An 11,367-nucleotide genomic window follows, 5' to 3' on the forward strand; every position below is an offset into this window, starting at 1 on the left:
AATGATGTGGTGAAAATGTGTGATGAACTCATAGAAGGACTAGAGCAGCATGCATTCATAACAGAACAAGGAATCATGTCAGTTTATAGAATTAGAGAGAGACTTCTAAAACAAAAACCATCATTAATGAGGCAGATGAATCTGGAGGAAACATTTAAAAGAGCCATCCAGAAGAATGCCTTCTCTTCCCTAGAGGACCCACTTCCTGATCCCTCAACTTTTTCTGATGTTCCTTCTCATGATGATGTCAACAGCAATGTACCCTTCCCCTCAAGTTTTTCACGCCATATGTAGTTCTAGTATTTGTTGCTACTTTTATCTTCTATTGTAAGCAGAGATCAATTTTTTTTTTGGTATGTGCAAAACATTATTTTCATGTGAAATCTGAATTTCATCCCCACCTAAAGTGCCATGTTTGAGCATAACATAACCGACAAATATTCCAAAATCTGAAAAAAATACATAATCCGAAACACTTATGGTCCCAGGCATTTCAGATAAGGGATACTTAACTTGTATATATAAAGTGAGGTTATAAAATTGGATTGAATTGACAAGACTTTTGACAAATACTTGGCTAAGCAGTGTACCGAATACAAAGCAGTCTACTGAATGCTGATTATGGTGAAAGTGCTTTGGATAGGTTTGTTCTTTATTGATCTGTTTAAGCTTGGAGCTCAGTGCAGTTGTGGTGCTGAACTGCAGCTTGGGGATTAGTGATCTCAGATGTGAAGAGTTGACAGTAGCAGGGATAGTAGTAGCTTTTTTCCAAACCTGTTGGGTGAGATCCATATGACAATTTGAAAGTAAGTAGAACCAGGATATTAAGCACCTCATGATTGGCAGTTTAAAAGGGACCAAGGATAAGTTTGCTTACTTGATTTCTCCCCCTTTTTATTAGCCTCTTTTATGTAATGGATAAGGAGGAAGACCAGACAGGTTAGGCATAGGTATGTTTGGGAAGATCGATAATTGTGAGCATGTTTTTTAATTCAGGTGCAAGGAGGCAAAGTGTCTTGAGTTTAAGAAAAATGTAGACAAATGATGGAATATTTGATGATGGTAATTATATGTTCCTTCTGACTTAATATATCACCCAGAGTGACACCAAGAAGCTTTGTTGTCTGAATGAACATGGGAGAGATGGGGTCAAGGAGATAGTAAAAGTTGAAACACAATTATAACTAAGGCTGATGGGCATGACTATGGTCTTTGTTTCTTTGGTGGTGACATAAATAGTGAAGGTACTTCTGAAGGCTGTTAAGTGTCCTGGGAGGTAATACTGTTAAGAGAGTTGATATCGTTGATGATCTTAATGATATAGGTTTCGTTGTACATCCATTAAGCAATTGCATCCATTATGGCCCAATTACTTATGAACTTGCTTAGGACCCCACTCATGGAAAACACAATGTGATCTGTGGGATGCCACAGGTAAGAAACGGGTAGTGGGAGATAGTCCTTTAGAAGTGCACAATCAGACACTGCTCACAAAGAAGTTCATAACCCATGGAAGGAGACTTTTGAGCATCCCAAAGCTGATGGCTCTGTTGACAATTATATTTTGGGGGACTAGGTCGAAAATTTTGAAGTCAGCCAAGGTAATAACCGCAGAAGTCCTGCATCTCTTTAGGTTGTAATAGATAAAGAAGCACATGAGGGATTTGGTGTTAGAGGACCTCATGTCATTGAACTCATAAGGGTATTTGAAATTTTTAATGTTTTGTAGACCCACTTACACACAAGTTCTTCACAGAGTATGGTGATAACTGAGATGATGATGGTAGGTCATAATTCATTGAGACTGGACATGTTGGCTTCATTATGGGAAACATATGAAGTTAGAGTGATATAAGTACTGGAGAGGATCAGTGATGATGGAAATAAGAGGCTGGCTCATTCAGGGGAGACTTTGTAGAAATTCATAGTTAAGTCAATAGGTATAGTAGAATGCTTTATATCTATCTGAAGACTTCAAATTCATGTTCTAACTTAGGCACTAGGTTAAAAGGTAGGCTTGTAGGCAGAGTGTGTCAAGGTCGGTTTTTGGCAGATGATGAAGTGACTGTTAAGAAGTTGGGGTGCTTCTTCATTACAGAGGTGATTAATGCAGATAAAGAGGGGAGTCTACTTTTCAAGTTGCTCAACTTTTTTATTTACCCAGCCCGGGTTGTTGATGTTGGATTGTTTTGGATTTTATAGGTTGATAAGTTTTCTTCCCAGCATGTATTTTGAGAATTACTTTGTTTTGGAGAGCCTTGTATATGTTAATATCAAGGTAGAGGACATGGTCCCATTGTTGCATTAGTCTTGTAATGTATATGTGATCCCGAACATGTGTGCTGGGTGTAGCCTTACAATCCCTCTGGGAGGAAGTTGTGTTAGGCTTACATTATGATACCGATGTAATAATCCCATAGATTTTCTATATCATCTGTGTTTAGCACATAAATCTATGGATACTAAAGAGTCCAGTTTCCAAAGTGATGTATTTTAGAATTGGTAACAAGAATGTGTGACTTAGCATTGGGTTCTCCATGTATTATTGTGGTTGCAGGGGACCAGATGAATGGAGTCTTTAGTGACTGTTGGATGACGTTGACTAGAGTGATAGTTACTGGTCAGCCAGTAAGTTTAAGAGTATTTTAGATATATGTGGGAAAGTCTACAATTTATGTTAAGTGGAGCTGTTCTGCATTTTCATAGTTTCTGTTTCATTAACATCTCCACTTATGATCATCTTGGCACAAGGGTCCTTGAATCTGAGGTAACATTAGGCATGAATGAGATGGTTCACATATGTGTCATGTTAGGGTTAGTGTGATGGATGATACAGCACACTATAAATGATGGAAATATTTCAGTGGGAGTGAGTGTCCACCATACCATTAACCCACATATTTCCACATCCTCAGGAATATTTACTGAGGTAGGACAAATGTAATTCTGCATGACAGAGCAGCACTTTGTTGCTAGGATGTCCGTTGGTGCATAGATGATGGAAGACGTCATGAGCCTCTGTAAAGTATACTATGAGAACAGGTTGCCAAACTTCGTTAATGGCAACAACACCAGCTTTATCTGACCTGTGTGTAATGAGTACGTCAGTCTTCTTAGAGACCAAAGTGACATGTGATTGTACAAGCAGTGTTAGTCCAAATCAGTTTAAGGTGTTTCAGATTAGTGATAAGGCTCAGTAGGACTGGGTATGTGTGGTGTCCTTGAAGATGAGATGACTTTGTCTTCTTAATGTGATGACCTTGCCAGTGGCTGCATGTGAGAAATAGATTTAGGGATTTCAGTCATTTTGTGACACTGGTGTCCAGATAGCCATTCTCACACCATTATTTGATCATGATCCCTCAGATAAGTACCAGCAGCTTTAACCACTGCCCAAATGTCTCATGCACTTTTCTATAATGTTCACTTCCTCACTCTTTTCTATCTTGTATTTATATCACCCCTGGACCCCTCCTCTGGCAGTTAATGTAGCTGTAAGGTTGGGTTACAATCAGTACCAGGGAAATGATGACTCCTTTGGAGTGAGAAGTTTTTGATGAAATTGTACTCCAATGATACAGCCTTGCCAAAGATGATTTTTCACTTGTGGTGTAACCACAAGCAGAGAGAGAACTTGATAATGCCATCATGTGCTTGTAAATAGGCACAGATGACTTTTGATAAGGTAAGAGAGGGGTTAGCATGCTAATTCCATCCTGCTGTGGGGTGCCAGTGTTATGTCCTCATGCTGGTTGATGATGAAAAGACACATGATAATGTTATCATGAAAGTACTATGGGCATTTCTAATTCTGTATGGCATTCATAGAAGACTTATGAATTCTGTTAAGACCTTAATAATGGAATTGGGCAAGTGTCAGAGAGCAGAAAGTGACAGAGAGATATCTGAAATAACTGTGGGAGCTTTTCAAGATCATGTTATGTCACTAGATTGTATAATTGGAGCATTATTTGAGAGGACTTTAAAGTGGGGTGATGATGGTACATTGTTGGATTATGGTAGATCAAAGTGGAAGTTGATGCATTTGATGCATTCACTTGATGCTATGATAGCTAAATCATAGATAGAAAACATGATAGGCCACTTTAATGATGTGAGTAAGAGAGAATGCTGAAAAAGTATGCAACAGTAAATTCGGTTTTAACTATTGAATGTGATGGGCTGTCGGGTAGATGATAACGAATATGATGTTGGTGAGTTTAGGTACTTGGGAGAGAAGTGCAATAAAGTTGGTCGTAGGAAAAAAGATGTTAAGAGCAGAATTTTTCATAGAGGTGCATTGAGAAGAATTCGAAATGTAAACTCCACAGGAAGCCTATACAGAGGAACATATATCCCATTTCTGATGTATGGTTGTGAAAAAGTAGTTTATGAAGGTTTGGAAACTTGTAAGACCAAAATAGCTGATGACTTAACATATTTTGGTTAAGATTAAGCAAGTAAGGGTAAAGAATGAAATTATGAAAAGGACAGTTGGTGTAAAGAAATTATTAGAAAGGCACAGAAATACAAATTTTTAAGATGTGGAATGTATAAAAGATGAGTAGTTGAACAAGAAGATATATATTGCAGTTTTTTAACACATTCAAGGAGAAGAGGTAGGGTGTAGATGAAATGTATAGAACTGGTTACTGAACTGATTAAGTCTTAAGGTATCTAGAAGAATGATTTGCTATCAGTTATAATAAAACTTTCATGAATATGAAGGGATGGAAGTGTGAATGAAGACCTTCATTGCATGTAATTATTCAGCTGAGTCTGCAAAGTGAAAAAGTGAGGGGTGCTTATATTAGTGTTGCAATGAAAATTTTCATTCAGTACACTTGATATGGGTTGGGGGTGGGTATAAGTAAGGTTTGAGGCTGTACACACTTGATCTACCCCATTTGAAAAGGAACAGAATAAAAGTAAATGACAAAGGATAGACAATAGATAGAAGCATAATTGTTACAATGCTAGTGTCAACAGAAGGAAAATGTACCATAATCACCTTGCATCAACCATTGAGTATTTTGCACTTCAGTAATGGTTCCTCTGTGATAAATGATTCGCTTAATCATCGTACCAATGACCAATGATGCTGGTTTATCTTGTCTTTCCAAAGCATTATGACTAAGGAAACTGTGAACAGTTTTAGTTTTCAGGTGTCATTCATGAAGTTAATTTGAACCACTATTGGATTCAGCTCAAATGATTTCTTGCAGATACTGGGCAGCCCAAAAAGTGTCTTCGAATCGCAAAGAATGATATGGCAGCTGATAAGATTAGCAGTATGTGCAGGGTTCAACAATTTTGTTGTCTAGACTGCACAGTGCTTTGTTATGTTCGTGTGTTTTTAGGCCATTATGATTATTGGGTTGCACCTACTGCTTGCTTAATTCTTTTGTTTTTCTTGTACAGCAAATTTTGATCTAGTGGTGTCATAATTACAGCTAGTTCTTTCTGTATTAGAGGAAAGGTGATAACTGTAATTATCATGTCTTGGTCAAATTTGTTAATACTACTTATGAGTAATTAAATGTTTTTATTTGCATGTTTTGATCATCCTAGCCTTTCTTTACAAATCTGTCTTTATGGCACTCTCTTAAATCATACATTGTACATCCTGCCTTAAAAAATGCACCAACCAGTTCATAAAACTATAATAAAATGTTTTGAAAAAACTCCTGCAACTACCTAAATACAATAATAAAATCTACTTAAAATTCACTCTGTTTTGTTTACTTCAAAAGTGAATTACTGGGTATGTATAACTCCTTGGTACTCTCATATGCATAAATTTTCTTCTTATAAATTACAAATGTGCATCTAGAAATTTAAACAATAAACTATATATCATTTAACTAAATTTGTATGTAGTTTTTCTTTTATTCACCAAAGAAGATTATTAATACCTGCAAGGTTTTGCAAAGCATGTATTAATGCAGCAAAATATGTTTTTGGGTTCAATTGATAGTTTTGAAGATAGGACAATTCACTCCAGCATTAGCTTCAAAAATTTTGATAATTGTTTATTTGTCATATACTTGACATACTTGTAGTATAAGATTGGCTTTAAAGAGCAGAGTATTTTGCTTGTTTATGGCAGTTGCCTTAAATGGACTGCATAAAACATAAAGCTTGTGTAAACATTTGATTGTAGTTGATGAGCATAACCTTTTAATTACATACAGTGTACCAGTTGATGCATTTTTCTAGACATATATTTCTAATGGCATTGCACTTCATAAAACAACAGATATGTGATTCTTGTGACTTTTTTCATTTCTTGCAGTTCTGCCAAGCGGACTACATCTTTTCCCGTCCGGGCAGCTTCAGCAAGTGAGGGAGTGATGTTATCGCGTGGTTCATCTCATTCTCCACGTCCTAGCCACATGAGTATGAGATGTTAGCATTAAAAGCAGTTTAAAGTAGCACATTTAAGAAAAATATGTGAAGGCAAAGTCCTCCATAGAATTTTCTAAGTCAGAAAATCTTTGTCTGGAAGTGTGGATAGGGCATAGGGACATCATGCAAATTATGAAGTTTTCTCTTTGTTAGATGAATTATCAAACAATAGAAAAAGGCAAACAGATTGAGAACAGTAGAAAGAGATTATGAGGTTCTTACTTTTGTAATGGTCTCTCTAACACATCAGCATGGATTTAAGGAAGAAGTTGGTATACCTCTATAGTGTCTTGCCATTTTGAGTGCATCGACTGTGAATTCAGTGGAATGAGTAATTTGCATATATTCAGAAGTCACACTTAAGGGAATCACTCTTGAAATTATTGCCAGCTGAAATGCTAAATGTATTTTTGTAGTACTTTTACACTTATTTACATTCTTGATATCAAAGGACATCACAGTGTCCTTGGCAGAAACAGTGTATACATTTTAGAAACTGTAGTTTAAGTGTGAAAGTAATGCAAGAATAAATAGAATAAATATGAAATGTACTGGCTGGTAGAATGACAAGTGTATATACTTTTACTTGAGTGTATTTCCTTAATATTGGCCTTAGCACTTTGGTTATTTGAGCTGTTAAGGAACATTAAACTTAACAGTGACATCGCATTTGTAGTTACAACTTGGACTTTTGCTATGTATAGAAAAGGCAGAGTCACTGGTCACATACAGTGTGTACTAATAATTATGTCTTACAAGCGATATTGTAAACTTTATAGTAACCATGTTATAATGGAGTTTAGCTCAGGTTGTATTTGTTTTAAGTGTGGGCATGGTACTCTGCAATTTGTCAGTTGAACATTATACATAGCACTGTACATTATTTTGTAAATGAAAAGGTAGCTGTAATTTTTTTAGTGGAATATAGTAATTAATTTGAGCACCTGACTCTGTGTTATGAGTGTTTTGATTAGATAAGAAAATTTTTGCCTAGTTTTTGTCTCCAGGTAGCCTAATTTATTGAATAAACAATATTTGTAATATTGCTAGTGTGTTGTTTACTCTTTTATACTTCTTTGAAATTTTCAGAATTTCTCACAATTGGAATTTTCTTATGAAATGATTTAAGGACAGAATAACTTATGAATTAGTGCCGTTTTGGCGAACCACATGAATTCAGAGTAATTTATCATGCCAGTTTGGTCATTTCTATATATGTGTATTAGTCATCAATCCATGCATCCGTACTAATGTACTGAGATTTCATCTATTACCTGAACTGTTATATTGTAAAGCTGGTATTGCCTTCATTCGAATATAACTGAGAATTCTTGATGCTGTAGGGGGCTTTTGAAGACTGAATTAGCATCAAAAGTATAAGATTATATGCATGTATTTGCTAGTGCTGGTTTGCTACTGTGACATTAAGGAGTGCTAAAGTGTTCAAAAGTTACTGTTAACTGCTTATAACCCTTATACTCCATCAGATCATTATTCATAAGCTCACAAAGATCTAACCACATTTGATTATGATGATGGTCCAACTTTGAATGACAAATATGAGGTTCTTTTATCAGTAATAATTCATAGAGTTTTACTGAATTAGATAATTCCTTTGAAATATCCCAAGCAAAATTCCATTACAAGATATTTGCCCAAAGGCTTTAAGTAGATGATATTCACATGTTTCTCTGTGATCAGCATGTGCAATATGAGTTTGTACAATTATCGTAATATAGGATGAATTAGAAGTCTTTGGTTATGATGTTCTGTAGCTTCATTAAAAGATGAATCTACAATCTTAAAGGCTACAATACTACTTAATACGCTTTTGGTCCCTCCCTAGTATGGTAAGGCCTACCAGTTGAGAGGGAGATTCCAAGCTCTGGTGTACACTCATCATAAGAATTCATGATCATTTATGATTATAATCATTACAATTACACCAACTCAAAAGGAGTATCTTAAAGTATGAAAAATATTTGAATATTTATTTTACTCATGAAAGCAATATTGGTAAAAAAATACTTATGCAGTTATATTTTGAATTTTACACACAACAGTGACCTTTAAACTCATACATATTTTTATATTCCAGAAAATCTGAAAAGCCAGAGCATTGAATCACTCTATTTCACATAGTGTCTATAGTGTTATGTGAACTAGGGTAGCTGCTAGGTATAGTGGTTCCATATTGTTGATAAGATCATCACTGCTGAGTCTCAGATGATCTGTATGACTCATTTATGGAACTTTTCAAAATGAGCCTTAGAATTTTACCAAAGACTCAAGTGTTCTGATCCATTCTTACTGTTTATAGTGTGATTTATGTCAGTGTTTTGTTAAACATAATCTAGATAGGGGAAACTTTAGATAATGTTTATGTTTACATTTATTTAACTTATTTAAATCACCCATGTAAGAAATGAAATGAAACCCAACTCAGTATTATGTTTAGAGAAAGATATATATTTACTAAAGTAATAAAGCTTTTACAAAACATTTAAACTGTATTTGAATTCTACTGCAAGGCATAGGAAAATTTGGCAAAATGAGAACCCCACCATTTGTTGTGGATTTGAACCTGCACCAGATCTTTGGATTGATACTTAATTCAAACCCAGCAAGTTTCTGAAAATTGCTGGGAAATAGGTCTGTAAATTAGACTCTGTAATTATTGACTTTAGATAGTGACATAAACTGATTTTAAAGTCTCTTTTATGTATACCTTTTTCACTATGTGTGAACTGAAATTACCTGTATGACATATCTAATTAGTTTACCATAAGGACCAACAATTTTTTTTGTGTAGAGAGCTTAAAGTATTTCCTTGGAGGACTGTTTATCATGTTTACAAAGTTTATGTTTTCATACAATAGATTTTAACAAAAAAGCTTCCAAGAATATCCACAAGAATTTATTGTGGAGATGCAAAAAAATAGGTATAATGTGTCTTGAAGAATGCTGTGACAACCACCTAAAGACACTGCTGTAAGCATGAACTAAAGCTGTACCATTGGCTCTATCCATGTTAGCATGCTTACATGTTTATATCACTAGTCTTTTATTTTTGTCAAGCTGGTGAGAATGAGCTTAGCTCTGGTTAATGCTATCAGGAGAGTTATTTATAGGTTTGCCTTTTCCTTAACTGTTAAGTGGCCATCAAGGAAACATGGTTTATTAATCATTCTCAATTCAAGTTTTAATATTATACATTATTATTTTATTATTATACTTAGTCGCTGTCTCCCATGTTAGCAAGGTAGCGCAATGAAACAGATGAAAGAATGGTCCAACCCATCCACATACACATGTATATACATAGACGCCCCCACATGCACATATACATATCCATACATTTCAGTGTATCCATACATATACATACACATATATATACATGTACATATCCATACTTGCTGCCTTCCTCCATTCCCATTGCCACCCCACCACACATGAAACAGCACCCTCCTCCTCCCGCACGTGCACAAGTTAGCGCTAGGAAAAGACATCAAAGGCCACATTCGTTCTTACTCACTCAGTCTCTAGCTGTCATATGTAATGCACCGAAACCACAGCTCCCTTTCCACATCCAGGCCTCACAAAACTTTCCATGGTCTGCCCCAGACACTTCACATGCTGTGGTTCAATCCACTGACAGCACATCGACCCCGGTATACCACATCGTTCCAATTCACTTTATTCTTTGCACGCCTTTCACCCTCCTGTATGTTCAGGCCCTGATCACTCAAAAACTTTTTCACTCCATCCTTCCACCTCCAATTTGGTCTCCCACTTCTTGTTCCCTCCACCTCTGACACATATATCCTCTTTGTCAATCTTTCCTCACTCATTCTCTCCATGTGCCCAAACCATTTCAAAACACCCTCTTCTGCTCTCTCAACCACGCTCTTTTTATTTCCACACATCTCTCTTACCCTTACGTTACTTACTCGATCAAACCACCTCACACCACACATTGTCCTCAAACATCTCATTTCCAGCACATCCACCCTCCTGCGCACAACTCTATCCATAGCCCACGCCTCGCAACCATACAACATTGTTGGAACCACTATTCCTTCAAACATACCCATTTTTGCTTTCCGAGATAATGTTCTCGACTTCCACACATTCTTCAAGGCTCCCAGGATTTTCGCCCCCTCCCCCACCCTATGATCCACTTCCACTTCCATGGTTCCATCCGCTGCCAGATCCACTCCCAGATATCTAAAACGCTTTACTTCCTCCAGTTTTTCTCCATTCAAACTTACCTCCCAATTGACTTGACCCTCAACCCTACTGTACCTGATAACCTTGCTCTTATTCACATTTACTCTTAACTTTCCTCTTTCACACACTTTACCAAACTCAGTCACCAGCTTCTGCAGTTTCTCACATGAATCAGCCACCAGTGCTGTATCATCAGCGAACAACGACTGACTCACTTCCCAAGCTCTCTCATCCACAACAGACTTCATACTTGCACCTCTTTCCAAAACTCTTGCATTCACCTCCCTAACAACCCCATCCATAAACAAATTAAACAACCATGGAGACATCACACACCCCTGCCGCAAACCTACATTCACTGAGAACCAATCACTATATATATATATATATATATATCCCTGGGGATAGGGGATTAAGAATACTTCCCACGTATTCCCTGCGTGTCGTAGAAGGCGACTAAAAGGGCAGGGAGCAGGGGGCTGGAAATCCTCCCCTCTCGTTTTTTTTTTTTAATTTTCCAAAAGAAGGAACAGAGGGGGCCAGTTGAGGATATTCCAAAAAAGGCCCAGTCCTCTGTTCTTAGCGCTACCTCGCTAACGCGGGAAATGGCGAATAGTTTAAAAGAAAGAAGAAAAGATATATATATATATATATATATATATATATATATATATATATATATATATATATATATATATATATATATATATATATATTATATATATATAT

General features: G+C 36.3%; 1 protein-coding gene across 9 annotated transcripts in view; it reads left to right on the forward strand.

Annotated features, from left to right (window-relative positions):
• The window catches only part of rdgB (retinal degeneration B), a 485,210-nt gene extending 474,825 nt beyond the window's left edge, over window positions 1–10,385 (forward strand). For 3 of the 9 annotated variants that reach the window (XM_071673888.1, XM_071673889.1, XM_071673890.1), the window contains one exon: window positions 6,296–10,385. In XM_071673888.1, coding sequence (XP_071529989.1) covers window positions 6,296–6,413 — 118 coding nt within the window. In that variant the 3' untranslated portion in view covers window positions 6,414–10,385. Of the gene's footprint in view, window positions 1–5,225; window positions 5,292–6,295 lie in introns of all 9 variants that reach the window. The other 6 variants (XM_071673892.1, XM_071673891.1, XM_071673895.1 and 3 more) reach the window with 5 other exon arrangements.
• Window positions 10,386–11,367: the final 982 nt, after the last annotated feature.

The sequence above is a fragment of the Panulirus ornatus genome, chromosome 19 (assembly GCF_036320965.1).
Source record: "Panulirus ornatus isolate Po-2019 chromosome 19, ASM3632096v1, whole genome shotgun sequence".
NCBI lineage: Eukaryota > Metazoa > Arthropoda > Malacostraca > Decapoda > Palinuridae > Panulirus > Panulirus ornatus.